The sequence below is a fragment of the Myxocyprinus asiaticus genome, chromosome 41 (assembly GCF_019703515.2).
Source record: "Myxocyprinus asiaticus isolate MX2 ecotype Aquarium Trade chromosome 41, UBuf_Myxa_2, whole genome shotgun sequence".
In the NCBI taxonomy this organism is placed as follows: Eukaryota; Metazoa; Chordata; class Actinopteri; order Cypriniformes; family Catostomidae; genus Myxocyprinus; species Myxocyprinus asiaticus.
This window is the reverse complement of record NC_059384.1, coordinates 16,859,133-16,876,677: the sequence shown is the minus strand read 5'-3', so window position 1 is coordinate 16,876,677 and position 17,545 is coordinate 16,859,133. Positions and strand designations below refer to the sequence as shown.

General features: G+C 39.3%; 1 protein-coding gene across 2 annotated transcripts in view; it reads left to right on the top strand.

The window, feature by feature from the left end:
* LOC127431887 (1-phosphatidylinositol 4,5-bisphosphate phosphodiesterase delta-1-like) overlaps positions 1–17,545 on the top strand; it is a 42,975-nt gene that overhangs the window by 21,435 nt on the left and 3,995 nt on the right. For both annotated transcript variants that reach the window (XM_051682515.1, XM_051682514.1), the window contains exons 4-14: positions 9–138; positions 1,561–1,789; positions 2,419–2,620; positions 3,465–3,609; positions 3,732–3,884; positions 10,219–10,368; positions 11,762–11,921; positions 12,139–12,255; positions 12,378–12,556; positions 13,006–13,141; positions 13,265–13,414. In XM_051682515.1, coding sequence (XP_051538475.1) covers positions 9–138; positions 1,561–1,789; positions 2,419–2,620; positions 3,465–3,609; positions 3,732–3,884; positions 10,219–10,368; positions 11,762–11,921; positions 12,139–12,255; positions 12,378–12,556; positions 13,006–13,141; positions 13,265–13,414 — 1,751 coding nt within the window. The remainder of the gene's footprint in view (positions 1–8; positions 139–1,560; positions 1,790–2,418; positions 2,621–3,464; positions 3,610–3,731; positions 3,885–10,218; positions 10,369–11,761; positions 11,922–12,138; positions 12,256–12,377; positions 12,557–13,005; positions 13,142–13,264; positions 13,415–17,545) is intronic.

The following is a 17,545-nucleotide window of genomic DNA, read 5'->3' as shown; positions in this document are numbered from 1 at the left end:
ATAAAAAGCTGGTTCTACAGCTGTATGCGCAAAGCAGACAAGAACTCTGACAACAAAATGTCCTTGAAGGAATTGAAGCATTTCCTACTGAATATCAATATCGAAGTGGACGACAGTTATGCTGAGATGCTATTTAAGGTGAGAGGCAAAAAATAAAGCTTTTTAGTAAAACTATTGTTTTCATTTTTAACTTGTACCGCTTGTTTGTTATAATCACAAAATGGATGCACCTAATAGCAAGATGTTTAAAAGGCTTCTAGTGTAAATCTCAAAAAATCTCCGGGTCATATTTTTAATTCAGTTTATTCGAAAATATAACCCAGAAATGTTCTTGACCGCTTTTTGTTGGATGCACCTTAAAAATCAAAAGAAAGACATAATATATAAATATAAAATGTAACCCTTAAATGCATGGGAATTTCACCAAACACTTACATATTCAGGTCTTTAGAGACCCGGCACTTATATATATCACAAATTGATCTACAAAATGCCCAGATAGTGTAACATTTTCAAAATATTTTCAAGACAATTAGAAAATAATAGAATAAAATATATTTTTAGATATTTTGATGTTTTATTTTTCATATATCAATAAGATAATGCAACAAATCAGGACAAATCTAGAACAGGATTAATTTCTTTCACACTGAAATTTCGTAAGATGCTGTTAAAAATATATTGAGCTACACATAACATATAAGATACACAAAAGCTACACATAAGCTACACATATACTACACCTACTGTACATATTTTCTATTTTCACCTATTGGGTCTAAACTTGCATACATAAACTTACATAATTTCAACAATACACCCAAAGACAATAGTCATATCGTACTGTTGATGTGTTATACTTGCTATAGTTTATTTCCATGTTGTTTCTTCATCAAATTGCAATGTCAAATATAAATCAAGATAAACCCTGAAACAACAGCGCCACCTTGAGTAACAAATAGCATATATAATATGTATGTGTACATGCATATGGAATACTGATAATTCACCATTATGAATATACAATGTGATTTAGTATTGATTTGTATGAACATAGTACTTATTTCTCTTGTAAACAACAAAGAAATAGATATCATGTGATACTGAACTTATATAGATATGATGTAATCATAAAAATATAATTTATGGAAGTGCAAAAAAAAAAAAAAAAAAATTACATACCTAGGGTCTCTAATGACCCTATACACTTTTGTTTCTTAAGACATTATTATATATATATATATATATATATATATATATATATTTGTAATTTTGGCTTTATTTTGTGTGTGTATGTTACACTATTTATAAGAGAAAAATTAAGAAATGCAAAAGAGGTGTGGACATAACTCAAAAAATGGATAAGGTACGGGGTGGAATGAGGTCCCAGGTCACTAAAGACCAGAGGTACATGTTTAAGGGTTAATATCATTTTGGTGGAAAATGTGCTTAATTGAAATTGTCACTATTGTCTTTAAAATATTATTGGTTCTAAAAATAGACTGGCACCTTATATTCATGCCTGTACACTTTAAAAAACATTCTTGTTTAATTTTGCAGAAATGTGACACGTCAAACTCAGGCACTCTTGAGGGTGCAGAGATTAAACAATTTTACGATTTGCTGACTTACCGTAAGGAAATTGACATAATCTATGGAAAGTACACTCACACTAATGGACAGATGAGCTCAACTGACCTGCTTAGCTTCCTCCAAAACGAGCAGAGGGAGCCAGTGTCATTGGATTATGCCCTAAAGCTTATCAACAAATATGAGGTGGATGAGACAGGTAATGAGGCTTAAATAACCACAAGATTACATCAGATAACTCTTTAAATGAACTTTGAGTTTATATGCTTCCATATATTTTTACTAAACCAAAGAACAAAATCTATTTATTTTGGCCAGTAATACAATTAGAAAAGTAGATTTTTCTTTCACATTATAGCACAAACTGAATTTCACAATCTTGCATGTACTACCAGTCAGAAGTTTGGAGACATCCACTCATTCTTCATTATTACTGTTTTTCACATTTTAGAATACATGTCCTCAAAACTATGAAATGGCACAGATTGAAGTATAGCAATTATGTAGTGACCCAAAAATTTATATTTTAGCCTCTTCCAAGTTGCCACCCTTTGTCTGTATCGCTGCTCTGCACACTCTTGGCGTTTTCTCTTTTTAAAAAGTATTAAATGAGTTCCCATAAATGCTGGGCACTATCCGGTCCAACTCATCCATTTAAAAAAATTTCAAACATTTAAGCACAAGATGAAAAGTTTATTAAGATCACAAGAAACATAAATACAGTCAAATGTGTCCAGACCTTTGACTGGTAGTGTATAGCATCAAAATTATGATTGCGTGTGTTTTTAAAAACATTTTAATAAATAAAGCGTTTTCAAATTTACCCAGCCAAACAGAGGAAGCACATGACCAAAGACGGCTTCCTGATGTTCCTGAACCAGGAGGAAGGTGGCATCTTTAATCCTGCCCACAAAGCTTTGTACCAAGACATGCGCCAACCGCTCAATCATTACTTTATTTCCTCTTCCCATAACACTTATCTGATGGGGGACCAGCTGAAAGGACCAAGCAGCACAGAGGCCTATATCAAGTATAAACATGTCTGCTTTTAGCAGGACGTTTAAAGAGCAATGCTGTAGCAAACTAAGCATTCATTTCAATCAGGGTGGGAAATTAACTTGGTGGAATTAAAACAAGTCACTATACAGTATACAGTACATTAAAGGGATAGTTAATCCAAAAATGTTAATCATTTACTCACCCTCATGCCATCCCAGATGTGTATGACTTTTTCTTCTGCTGAACACAAACAAAGATTATTAGAAGAATATTTCAGCTTTGTAGGTCCTTTCAATGCAAGTGAATGGTGACCAGACCTTTCAGGCTCCAAAAAATCACATAAAGGCAGCTCAAAAGTAATCCATATGACTCCAGTGGTTTAAACCATGTCTTCTGATGTATTCCATATATTTACATTTTTGGAGCTTAAAAGGTCTAGTCACCATTCACTTGCATTGAAAGGACATGCAGAGCTGAAATATTCTTCTAAAAATCTTTGTGTTCATTAGAAGAAAGAAAGTGATATACATTTGGGATGGCATGAGAGTAAATGATGAGAGAATATTCATTTTTGGGTGAACTAACCCTTTAAATTGAAAAAACTTGTAAAGAACTCTTTAAGTGGACTAAAAACAGAAGCAACTTATCTTTTCATTCACACTGCCCCTGGGCTTAAAAGCTGACTTGGATCTGTTTTTGGTTCACTTCAATCCACTCTCCACTCACACTGTTTCTTAATGGGACCCAATTTAGCCTGCCCCTAAAGTTGTAGTTCTATGTTTCCTGTGCATGAATATTTAAAACAGCAATATATTCTGTTAAAGTTATAAATGGTTTTCATAACCAATATGATGACAATGATGATTGTATATTAGAGCACTGATGAAGGGCTGCCGCTGTGTGGAGCTGGATTGCTGGGATGGTGCAAATGGGGAACCGGTTATTTACCATGGTCACACCCTCACATCCAAAGTGCTTTTCAAAGACGTCATCAAGGTCATCAAAGAATATGCTTTTAAAGTGAGTGAACTAACTCCATATGTATAAAGAGTTCTATGTTGAACTCTCAAATGAAAGAAAATCTGTTCTCATGTAAAATGGGCCACCTAGATCTCAGTTTCTGTGCTTCTTTGTTACTCTAGACCTCACAGTACCCAGTGATCTTGTCTCTGGAGAACCACTGCACCCTAGAGCAGCAGAAAATCATGGCCTATCACCTAACCTCCATCCTGGGCAATGCTCTGCTCACTCAACCCTTGGGTAACCACATGCCAAGCACTTTTCCAGGACCTGAGGTTAGTTTTATCCTTGTGTGGCCCTTTTATTGCTGATCACAAAAATGCTCTCATTGAAAAAAGCTTTAAGTACATTTCAGTGTTACCTGAACTAGACCACTGGTGAATCTCCAGCGCTACAGCAAAAGAGGTTTAATTTGACTTGAGTTGTGAGTTTGTAGTCTAAATTGAATGTTATGAAATAAAAAGGCTTGGGTATCATGAAATCATACATATAAAACAAAAACAAAAATAGGCTACAGCATGACAAGTGAATAATAGTGATTCATGGATGAATGACTCATTTAAACCAGTGGTTCTTTTAATGAATGCGTCAAAAAGACTCACAAATTTTCGGTTTGAATAAGTATAGCGAATTTTTCACTGAATCTCTCAGAGCTGTATTCGAATTAACATATGATTCACTTTACTGGGTGGTTAAGTGATGTCACTGGCTGGATGTTGATATGAAAATGTGTACTTAAAGACATACATTAAGTTTTGTTGTAATGGTGTTTCAATAAATAAAAAAAAACTAATTAAATCTGAATCAAGAAATACTATTGTTTTGATTAGTATGTAGTTAGGACCAACAAAGTTGATACATACAGTTGATAAAGTTGATACAGCTTTTCCAATCATTGGCAACTCCACATACTAAAGATGATGTTACATATCGCCACCTGCTGGACAACCCTGACAGTACTCTACAAACAGGTTGGTTCAGATTTCCTCTCAAAGCTCTCATAACCCCACCCTTAAACTTTCCTCAAATGACTTTCACATTGTCCTTGTGCACTTCCTGTTTACTTCTATATCCATGAATTCAAGTCATGGTTCAAGAGGGAGGAAGTGATTATCAGTAGAGCGACTACTAATGTGCAGAGACAAATGTTTTTGCTTAACATGAACTTGATTTTAAACCACTTATCACTTCCTGATACACCAAAACCCATACAAAGCTGTCAAAATATACTAAAGCTGCAGACTCAAAGGCGACTGACAAGACAACGCAAGCTCAATCAGAGAGGCACAACTTGAGAGGAAATGTTTAGAAATGCTTGTTGGTGGTTGTTGGGTGGGAGGTGCTTCTGAATCATAAAATAGTTTCAAACAGGCTCTGAGTTTATGAGCTTGTGCAACAGGCATGTTTGGAATTCAAGCATCTGGATCAGTTTTGCTGAATTAAAAGTCATGATAATTTAATCTTTTCCTTTCAAATGACTTGCAAATTAAGTTTCATATAGACAATCTGTCCAAGCTTGTGCTTTGTTCCTGGCTGAGAAGTTCTGGCAGTGTCCCTGAATGGCCTTAGGGACTGACAAACTTACGCTATGCAGTACATAAGCAGAGAGACAATAGTAAAGAAACGTATTTCTGTGCCTTTTGATATTATGTGATGAAAGTCATCTAGAGTTTCTATTTGGCTGCCGCCATAGTCATATTATGGCTTTCAACAAAAACAACAAATTTTCACTGAAATTTGAATGCCAGCCATTCACTAAATTCTAGGGCTGTGAATCGATTAAAAATGTATAACTAATTCATCGCACCACTTTCTTTAATCATGGTACATTTAAACATTAAAATATAATCATAAATATATTTTCTTTATACTTTGTCTCAATAAACTTGCAAGAAATTGGTTTGTCATCATTTATTTTAATTATTTAAATATGTACGTTAATATGTTTAGTTTTTTTTTTTTTTTTTTTTTTTTTTTTTTTTTGCAGATAGAGATAATTAGACAATTTGTTAAAGGTGTAAATAATTGATTCAAGTACTGTATACAGTACACTGCATAAATGAGAACACCCCTCTGAAACTTAACAAATTCAGCTCTCTATCTTTACAAATAAGACCTATCTGGTGTTCATTTATAATATAATGTTTAAGCAACTCTGGTTAATCAGATACTAATGAAACATGTCAATACTTAACAAGAAAAAAATTACTTTCTTATCAAAATGATAAAAGGCCATGTTGCAAAAATGAGTACACCTTCCAGAAAGTTATAATATAAAACTTAATAAAATATTTTCTGGTGCTAGATGAGGGACTTTGATCAACAGATTATTCTATTGAACCATCACACTCAAATAGACATAGTTGGTTAAAGTGTAAATGTTTTACTTAACTCATTGAATCACTCTCAGACTCAATGCTGACAACAAATGGACCACATGGGAGAGAATTGTCAAGTAAATGAAAAAAGAAAATGATTTAATTGCAGTTAAATTGCAAGAGTATTAGCAAATCACTGTTATTGGCTCAAAACATAGTAGCAAAAGTAACACAGAAATTCAAAAAGAATGGACTTTTGACAAGATTGCTGAAATGTTCAGACAGTCGCTGTAAGCTTTCACCTCATGATGAGTGATTTTTGCTAAAAATTGCCAAGCATGTGCCTCAGAGCTGGCAAAAGCTGTGGGAAGCCAAACTGGAGAGATTGTTTCATCTCACACAGTAAGACACACTCTGCAAAGAAGTGGAATACGTGGTTGTCATCCATGCAGGGAGGCACTGCTGAACTCAAAGCATAAAAAGCTTTAGGGCTGCAACTAACGATTATTTTGATAATCGACTAATCTAACAATTATTAGAACGATTTACGACTATTCGGGTGATTATTGCAACGATTAATCATTAGCTCTTAACCGATTATTCAGCTTGTGCCCGACTTAAAAGTTTGTATTAAACGTGCTTGCTAACAACAAAGAGGACAAAATCATATTTTATAAATACCACTAAATGACATTCACTGAATTAAAGGGAAAATATACTTTTTATTATGTTTAATTCAGTAAAAATTCCACTACAAATAAATCCTGTTGTTATCAAGTGTATTTGTCTTTTTTTCCCATTTAAAATTGTCTAAAAATCCTTAAAACAAGATACTTTTACTTGAGAAGCAACATATAACATATTTAGACTTGCTTTTAAATATACTGTAAGTGTATTTTGTATATAAGTGTATTTCTTCACTTGGTTATACTTCTGCGAGTGCAGTAAAGACAAAATATACTTATATTCAAGATCTATTCTCTAAAAGCAAGTCTAAACATCTTATATGCTGCTTCTCAGGTGAATGCATCTTTTTTTAAAGGATTTTTAGATATTTTAAAATATTTGTATTTTAATATTATATTCAACATTCTCAGATAAAAAAAATATATATATATATATATATATATTCTGCAATATAGCTGCTAAAGTAAATGTACATTGTTTTAAAGGAGTTTTAGATATTTATATTGGAAACCAAGTCAAAACAAAAACAAATAAATTTTTTTTTTTTTGCAGTGTATAATGGGGCGAAGACTACCCTCTCTCACCTTTTTGTTCACTTCAATCCATCTTTAACTCACAAAAAAACAAACTCACTCTTATTAATAAAGCTGCGTTTTGCCAATTTTCTTCCCGATAAGAAATGCACAGTGACATATATTATGATTCAGTAAGTTGCCATCACGTTATAATCTAGCTGCATTAAGTGCACGCGCTCAAGGGACGAGCGTCCCCGCAACAGAGTGTGCATCAGCCGGGTGCAGTTTCAATCTCTCCCCCTTAGATCGGGACACTTCGCGCAACTCATAGAAGAGGCGCTGACCGCGCAGAGAAATGCCAGTTTCCTTATTATTTGAACTTTAATAAAGCTATAACGCATTCAATATAACTGCATTAAAGATGTAACGACAGGGTGTTTCCTTTAAAGACGCTCGATACACAAGTTTTGCTTAAGCTGAGCGTCAGCAAAGGCTCTGCTTATTCCACAACAAGAGTGCTTCTGTATTTACTTATTTTGTATTTTTGCATTAAAATTCCCTCATATTTTGCGATCTACATCACCTGAAGCTGTTTAGAAAGTTTAGAGTGCATCTGGACTGTGAGATGTGTTTTCTTCCTCTCCTCAGCCAAGCACGAGCTGCAGTGCTGAGTTTCATATGATCTTATGTTACGTTAAGATCAAACGACTATTCGACAACGAACATTTTGTCGACAATTTTTTATTGTCAACGTTGTCGATAACGTCGACTAATCGTTTAAGCCCTAAAAAGCTTGTTTAGCTTTTGCCAAGGCCCATAATGATAAAGGTGCAGACCTTTGAGAATCTATCAGCTTGTCTCATTTTTGTTTTAGATCTGATGGAATCCAAAATGCATGGCGTCACACGGGAGTACAGTGGGAAGGGCATGGTACCCACATTGTACAGTGGTGGTAAAGTTCTTGTATGGGGATTTAGGTGTGCTGAAGGTGTGGGGGAATTGTACTTCATCAATGGCATATTGAACTCACAGATGTTTTTTTTGTTGTTTTTTTTTCAAAATTTTAAAAGAGATGCCACCCTCTCTTCCCACCACAAATTCGGCACTTTTTTTTTTTTTTTTACCATGACAACAACCCTAATATTTTTCCAAAGCTACTGCTGCATTCCTATGGATAAACAAGATAGTATGTCACCCAACCTCAACCCTATATAAGCACCTGTGGGGTGCAAGTTGAGAATCACTCACCATTAAACAAGAGTACTCAAGGAGGTCATCCTCTAGGAGTGGAAGAGGATGTGCATGGCAATATGTCATGCACTTGTACACTTGATGTCAAGAAAGGTCAGAGCAGTATTTAAAAGTTATGGAGGACATTCTAAGTACTAAAATATTGTACACTATTTGAATTTACTCAAGGGTGTACTCATTTTTGCAACCCTTTACTTAAGCAAAACTGCCTAATTTAATTAGTTTACAGATATTGAAAACATATATTTTGATTATGCTGTTAAGTATATGTTAAATACATTTCAATTTTGTCATCTTCACATAAATTTCAATAGTAATCATTTAGAAATAGAATTATATCTTTATGTTCAGAGGGGGTGTACTCATTTATGCTGTGTACTGTATGTATACATGCCATTAAATCAGTGGGCATGCTGTAATTAAAAATTGGGCAAAATCTTCTGTCGTTTTCCAGTGGACTTTTTAAAATATAGGATCAAATGGGCAGATTCCATTCATATCAAGATTTAATGGCAAGACAAACTTAAGTCTACATTGCCAATGCATTATTAGACACTATACATACAGATTTAAAACAAATTGGATGCTGAAGTTTAATTTGCTGAAGTTTAAAATCTCAAAACTATTATTTTCTCTGGCTGCTGTTGAGCTGTTGACACTGGTTCAGATGACAGTGAGTGAGTGTTTTCGGGCAACGCACGGAGATACCGCAGCTTGCCCACATGGCTCCCACACCTGGCTCACCCCTTGCGGGTGAAGTCTCCATTCTCCATACAGTAAATCCGCTCCCGTGTTTATTATGCCTGGTACATGAGTCGAGCATAATAAATAAGCGTGCATTGCTCCACACAATCAGTTTCTGTGTTAGGATGTGCAGTTGAGCGTGTACCCTCTGCACATTTATATATGCCAATTTTAGCCACAAAAAGTGTGGAAAAATATTAGTGAAGTTTAGGAAGTGAAAAAAATGGATACTGCATTAATTGCATAATTTTTTTAGCGTGTTAAACAGTCAACTATTAATTGCAGAAATTAATATGTTAAATCATTCATAACCCCTGTCCCTTTTGTGTTTGTTTATTCATTTTATTTGTTTCTTTTGCCTCATAATTGTGTTTTGAGATAGTTTTTAATACATGTAATTTAAATAAAATATCAAATCTGAATACTTGGCTAATTTGATCATGTTGGCTGCTACCATGCTATACTCTCAGCTCCATTTAACAAAATTTACCATAATTAAATCCATTCTGTAGATTCCCCCCTACAATCAACACAAAAACATGTGCAGAATGAGTAGACTCAGTGTGACTCTAGCCATATTTCATTGCCATCATCATTCCATTGGTGTTTCTTGCTGTATGTTGTATGGAATTTAGGGCTTGCAAAACTGGAAATTAGTTTCATAAAGCTTGATTTTACTGGGAGTAATGTCAAGCAGAAGCAAAAATGTTTTTCTTGCTGAATTCTGTTGTTGCAGCAGGGAAGCTCATTAAGTTTGTTACACTGATTCAAAACAATCAGTTGTGAGTCTTTTTCACCCATTAATTAAAATATCTGGCACACAAGAGTCATTGTTCATCAATCGGACTATGATGGTCATGCTGCATGTTTGGTTTGCATGCAGCCAGCAATGACAATGCAACCAAAAGATGTGGTATATTTATTGTTTTCATATTACAGGTACTGTATTCAATTCAGAATTTACAACTTTTGCCGTGGCACTGTAGATTTAACACTGTACATTTTACAACATGTGACAATGTCTAATTTGGTTTGCAACAGACAGTTCTATTTCCTTATTCTATGACATTTATGTTTTGTAATTCTGTTTGCAGGAATTGAAAGGCCGTTTCTTGATCAAGGGCAAGTGTTTGAATAAGCTCGATGCAGCATTCAACAACAACACTACAGAGGATGTGGACAGTGTTTCTGAGGAAGACGAGGCTGCTGAATTGAAAGAGAATGAACAGAAGGTCATGGGCAAGGTGTGTTTAAAATAACAAAACAGTCATTCAACGGCCAACAAACCAAAAACTGCTGACTAAACATCAGCATGTGTGGAGTTGGCATGAGTTTACCCTCTAATTCTCACAATCAATACAGTGGAAGTCTTCAAAGACCCCATGTCATTGCTTGACAGCACAGCTTTCCCTCCTCGGTTGACATATTACCTATTGAAACGTAATATTGGAAGTTAGGGCAGGACATATCAAAGGTTGCAGGTGATACAGTATTATTAGGATTCCCAAGGTCATGGAAAACCTGGAAATATCAGGGAATTTTAAAATGGGTACTGGCCTGGGAAATTCCTGGAAATTAATAAAACATAACTTATGCAAATGTCATGGAAATTTCTACAATTTCTAAATCTGTGTAGTACAAGATGATTCATCAGTATTTTTGATCTACTCTTCCAGGAGAGAAAGACTGTCAATTGTAAATGCTTATATCTGCTAAAAGGTCATTTTGTCAACTTTTAGGAGTAAGCTAGCATATACACTTACTGAGCACTTTATTAGGAACACCTGTAAACCTACTTATTCATGTGATTATCTAATCATTCAATCATGGCAGCAGTGCAATGCATAAAATCATGCAGATACGGGTCAGGAGCTTCAGTTAATGTACACATCAACCATCAGATGGGTAAAAAATGTGATCTCAGTGATTTCGACCGTGGCATGCTTGCTGGTGACAGAATGGCTGGTTTAAGTATTTCTGTAACTGCTGATCTCCTGGGATTTTCACGCACAACAATCTCTAGAATTTACTCAGAATGGTGCCAAAAACACAAAACATCCAGTAAGCGGCAGTTCTGTGGATGGAAACACCTTGTTGATGAGAGAGGTCAACGGAGAATGGCCAGACTGGTTGGAGCTAACAGAAAGGCTACGGTAATTCAGATAACCACTCTGTACAGTTGTATTGAGCAAAATAGCATCTCAGAATGCTCAACACGTCAAACCTTGAGGCGGATGGGCTACAACAGCAGCAGACCACGTCTGGCACTTTATTAGGGCCATAATGTTGCTAATAATGTGCTCAGTGAGTATAGATGGCTTCAAAGCTTGTAAACATTGAGAACATTTTGATTTAGTAACAGAGGGTAATAATGTCATACACAGGAAGACACATTTCTCAAAACACTTGCAGTGTAAGTAAGGCCGTGGAGTATATTTGCATACAAAAAGCTAAGTCAGATAAGGTTGAGTTCAAATCAGCACGCTCAGCTGTCCCAAACATTCCCACAAAATTCTGATTCAAATCAGAAGTTTTGAATATTGTTTTGCATATTTGGCATCCCTTTGCAATTGTATGTATGAAGTCCATTTATGTTGCTCATCATTGTAATTAAAGTCTTTTTTGATTACTTTGTAGAAGTCAAAAAAGATAAAGCTAGCCAAGGAGCTGTCAGATCTGGTCATCTACTGCAAAAGTGTCCATTTCAGTGGCTTTGAGCACTCAAAGGATAACCAGGCCTTCTATGAGATGGCTTCCTTTAAGGAGAGCAAAGCTATGAACCTGGCAGAAAACTCAGGTAATTCATTTTATTGGTTAGATTTGTTTTGTTGCTGCTTTGTCTATAGTGAAAAGCAAGTTGTGCTGTTCAGGCTCTACCTATCCTGGTACAGAGTTCAGAATAAAGGGGCAGTCACTGATTTTATATTTAGCTTGAAGGCATTTTGTCAAAAATGTGATTAATGTTGCAAAATATCCTCTAACATCAAATTCTTTCTTTCTCTTCCATGGTGAAGCCATGGCATATATTCATCACAACATGGATAAGCTGAGTAGAATCTACCCAGCCGGATCTAGAACTGATTCGTCCAACTACAACCCAGTGCCATTGTGGAATGCTGGCTGCCAAATAGGTACAAAGTGATTCAAACTAACACAATATAAAACTGAGACAGTTCAGAACCAATCTGTTTATGATCTACCCATGCTACCATACACTACTTAATCTGTTTTTATCCCTTATATTGATCCACAGTGGCTCTAAACTTCCAGACTCGCTGTAAGGAGATGGATCTAAACCAGGGCCGCTTCTTACCTAACGGCAGGTGTGGCTATATACTGAAGCCAGAGTACCAGAGAGACCCTGCCTCCCAATTTGACCCTAAAAACCTCAGTGTAGGCCCTTGGCTGCAAAAGAAGACTGTGCACATCATGGTGAGCATTACATATGACACAATACATTAAATGCAAACCTAGGTTCTGTATGTCTATATTACAAGCTTCTAAAATTACAATATTTCATCTTAAAGTGATAGTTTGCCCCAAAATTAAGATTCTGTCATCATTTACTCACCCTCATGTTGTTCCAAACACAAAGGGAGATGTTAGGCCATTGTAGTGAGCAGGGCAGGGCCGAGTGGCATCTGGGCAAAGTGAGGCCGGGAAGATAAGTGGTGAATGAGGTCCACCTGTGTGCCACACTGGTCACCATTCACTTTCATTTAATCTTTTTTCCATATAATGAAAGTGAATGGTGACTGATTCTACCCAACAAATTCTTTGGTTTTTCACGGAAGAATTTGGAACAACATGAAAGTGAGTCCCCAGTCCCCTATTAAACAATTGTCATAAACAGTGGTCACTCACCTGTCACATCTTTGCAGATCATCTCAGCCCAACAGCTGCCTAAACTCAATAAGGACAAGCCTAAGTCCATTGTGGACCCTCAAGTGCGGGTTGAGATCTATGGTGTGCCAGCTGATAATGCCACCAAGCAAACACATCATATTGACAATAATGGCAAGTGACTCAAGGATTTTTATTTGTTCACTCTCAATTCATTTGCAAGGTATTTGAAAATAATTTTTGACCATATCTTCTGGAAATATGTCAATCAAGTGTTTTTTTCCTCATTGTGGATAGGTTTCAATCCTATGTGGAATACAAACTTTCAGTTCATTGTTCATGTGCCAGAACTGGCTTTGGTACGGTTTGTGGTGGAGGACTTTGATGCTGCTTCCTATAATGACTTTATTGGCCAATACACTGTACCCCTCACCAGCATGCAGAACGGTGAGTCAGTGAAAGCAAAAAATGAGAAAAGTAAAATGTATTGGTCGACCAATATGGGTTTTTCAAATGCTCAATGGCAATAACTGGAGAGTACAGAGCCCCTTAGAGGACAGGGTGGGAAGTGTCCTTTTTTAAATACGTAGTTTCGCTTCTGCTTGCAATGGTTCCCTTGCAATAGTTTGCGTTCCCTCGCAATAAGTTTTGTGTTCCCTCACAATACATTTACCATGGTTTTACTACAGTAACCATATTCTAACCTTAATATTTGCAGTAAAACCATAGAAATAATACAGGAAAATGAAAACTATGGTAATAAAAATCATAATTGTGTGGTTATTGTAGTTTTACAACAAATACCAATGTACAGTATTTGTAGTAAAACCATAAAAACCACAAGATTAACAATGTTTAATCTATAGTAAAACCATGATTACTATATGGGTACAGGATACTGTATTAAAACCGTATAGAAACATGGTTTCTGCAAAATAAAAAAAAATGTACTTAATTTGATTTTCATAGTTACTACAATATTACTATTGTAAAACCATGGTTTCCGCAAAAAAAAAAAAAAAAAGTTAAAAAAACATGGTTACACTACAACAGTCATGGTTACTACAGTATTACTATAGTAAAACCATGATTTCTGCCAAAAACTATGATTACTACAGTTTACAATATTACTATAGTAAAAACCATAGTTAAACTATGGTATTTGTAGTAAAAGTATAAAAACCATGGTAAATTTATTGTGAGGGAACGCAAAACTTATGGCAAGGGAACGCAAAACTTATTGCGAGGGAACACAAACTGTTGCAAGGTAACACAAAACTGATTGCGAGGGAATGCAAACTATTGCGAGGCAATGAAAATCTTATTGCGAGGGAATGCATACTATTGCGAGATAAAACAAAACTGATTGTGAGGGAATGCAAACTATTGCGAGGCAATGAAAATCTTATTGCGAGGGAATGCAAACTATGGCGAGGGAACGCAAAACATATTGCAAAGGGGAACGCAAATCTTATTGCAAGGGAATGCGAACTATTGCAAGGGAATGCAAAACTTAGTGTGAGGGAACACAAACTATTGTGAGGGAACACAAAAAGTATTGCAATGAAATGCAAAACTTAGTACCAGGAAACATCCTGGTTACTTTCGTAACCTCCGTTCCCTGATGGAGGGAATGAGACGTTGTGTCGATGTAGTGACACTAGGGGTCACTCTTGGGAGCCCCAAACACCACTGCTTTTTTTAAAAAGGCCAATGAGAATTGGCGAGTGGAATTTGCATGCCACTCACCTGGACATATGGGTATAAAAGGAGCTGGTATGCAACCACTCATTCAGGTTTTGTGCTGAGGAGCCGAGACCAGGTCCCGGCCATTTCAGCGGGTAGTTCAGCGTTGTGGCAAGAGGGACATAACGTCACGTTCCCTCCATCATGGAACGGAGGTTACGAAAGTAACCAGGACGTTCCCTATCTGTCACTCACTCGACGTTGTGTCGATGTAGTGACACTAGGGGTCCCTATACAAAATGGCACAACTAGCTGAACTGTGTTGCGTGAACTGGCGGTGTGTGACAGGCAGACTGCTGTGTGCCTTGTAGCCAGTGCACCAGGCCGTCACGTAACCTCCCCCAATGCTCTTATGAGCGTCGAACGGTCCATCAGAACAAGTTGACTGCCCAACTATAGGGACAGGCTAGCCCAGCCGAGGTCTCTTTTCCCTCTCTTTTCTCCCCAAAAAGAGTGGGGGGGGGGGTATTTTGAGTGGAATACGTCACATGGTCTTACCGAGTCTTGTTGGAAGTATGTCATGTGGAGAGGTCCCATGGTAGGTCCTACCCAAAGGGGGAGGAGTTTCTACAGAGCATGGCGACCGGGGGCAGAGGGGCCTCTGCCCAAGGAAGACGCAGTTTGCCGTCAGGGAATTTTGCGGAAGATATCACATGGGGTCGCCTTCGGGGAACCAGCACATGTGGAGCATTAGCGCACGTCCAGAGCCTGATATGCCATCCTGATGGCGTCGATGACCCAGTGGGCAATCCCCTGTTTGGAGACAGCGCTTCCTTTTGGAAAGTGCGAGCCACGCGTCCAAACTCCGGGCAAGGGGGACCAAGGGAATGATCACATCGGATGTACCGGCGGGTGGGGCCTCGCGGCGGGGTGGAGCTCGAGGTGCCACGTTGAAGGGATTCGAGCCTCGTGGCCGTGCTGAGTCCAGGGACATCGAAGCACTTACCTGGCTCCTGCCACCCACCATAAGATTGGCCAAGGAGGGAGGAGGAGGAGTCTCGCCCCTGTAGTTCACCAGACCCAATCTCGTGTGGGCGTGTTTGTGCCACAGCTGGGCGCACAGGGGCGGGGGGACTGTCGCTGGGGCACCATACCTGCAAAGATGGGACGGTGGACGGTGGTCGTGACGACAGCCATGCACACTGAACATGTAACCCAGGGAACAAGAAAACCACTCTTTTATTGAATTTTTGGGTACCGCAGGCTCTTGGACATGTGGCGAAATTAAATGAAAACGAAACAAAAGATTCTCCTCCTGGCCCTCCACCGGGGGATTGAGTGGTCTGCTCACTAGAAGCGGAGAAGCGGGTCTCCTTGCCCTGGGTCGCCCGTCTCAGGGGCGCTTCGAAGACTTCCTCGGGTTCTTGGCGGCCGGCCGTGAGACGGGTGGCATCTGCTTCCTGCGCTGGGCTCCACGCCGGGGCCGCGCCACGGGGCGGGCTGTGGCGGAGCCAGTGTTGTAGTTGCAGGAGGACGCCCTTGGCAACGAGCAGACGGGGTGCGGGGTCTTGAGCCGCGCTGGGGCAGGATGTGCTGTATGGCCTCCGTCTGCTGCTTCACCGCCGAGAACTGCTGGGCAAGGTCCTTGACGGTGTCGCCTAATAGGCCAACCTGGGAGATGGGGGCGTCAAGGAACTCTGCCTTGTCAGCCTCGTGCATCTCAACCAAGTTGAGTCAAAGGTCGCGCTTCTGGACCACCAGGGTGGACATAGCCTGCCCGAGAGACCGCACCGTGACCTTTGTCGCCCGGAAAGCGAGGTCGTGTGGCGAGCACAGTTCCTGCATCAATCCCGGGTCAGAACTACCCTCGTGCAGTTCTTTTAGCACCTTGGCTTGGTGTACTTGCAGGAGAGCCATGGCATGCTTGTCCAGGGGCACTGTAGGCTCTATCCCTCAGGGATGACGTAAACCTACAGGCCCTGGATGGGAGTTTCGGGCGCCCACGCCAGGTGGCAGCGCTCTGCGGACACAAGTGCACGAGCGCCTTATCCACCTGGGGGATCACTGAATACCCTCTAGTCGCTCCGCCATCGAGGGTAGCAAGAGCAGGGGAGCTGAAAGACCGGGACCGGGCAGTAAAAGGTGCCACCTACGATCTTGTCAGCTCCTCATGCACTTCTGGGAAGAAAGGAATGGGGGCGGGGCCGTGGGCGGCGCCCTGAGCCCAAGAACCAATCGCCGAAAGCATAGCCATCATTTCCGCGTCGGCCTGGGACTAGGCGACCACTCCCGAAGGAGGAAGCCCAGTCGAAGCCTCTGCGTCCGACTGGACGAGCCTGCTCTCCGATGCTGCGCTCGATAACTCGTCTTCTTCCTGGGCTCTGAACGAGATGTCGAACTGACCCTGAGACGAGCCGGCGATCTCATCCAAGCGCCCAACCGGAGCAAGTGAGCATGCTGGGGAATGGGAGGTCCGTGGGGGGATACCTGGCGGAGGTGGTCCCATTGAGGTCCCCAAATCGCCCCCAGTGCTAACCGGCACGGCCTCATACCCGTAGGTAGAAGGACCGAGGCGGGGAGCCGCTGGGGTGGCTTGCTGTCTTACGAATGCAAGCCGCAACCGCAACGTTGCCATGGTCATGTTCTCGCAGTGAGGACCCATCCACGAACGATGTCTCCACGTGGGCAGTGCCCAGACACTTAAAACAGCGATCGTGGCCATCAGAAGCAGAGAGATATTGACCACAACCAGGAATAACACACAGACGGAAAGGCATCTTTAAAAAGACGTTCCGTTTGTGCCGCTCTTTTAGAAAGAAAATATACTCTTTTTTTTAGAATATACTCTTTTAGTTGTTTCTGCCGAAGCACCCAGGGGCATTCTCTGCACTC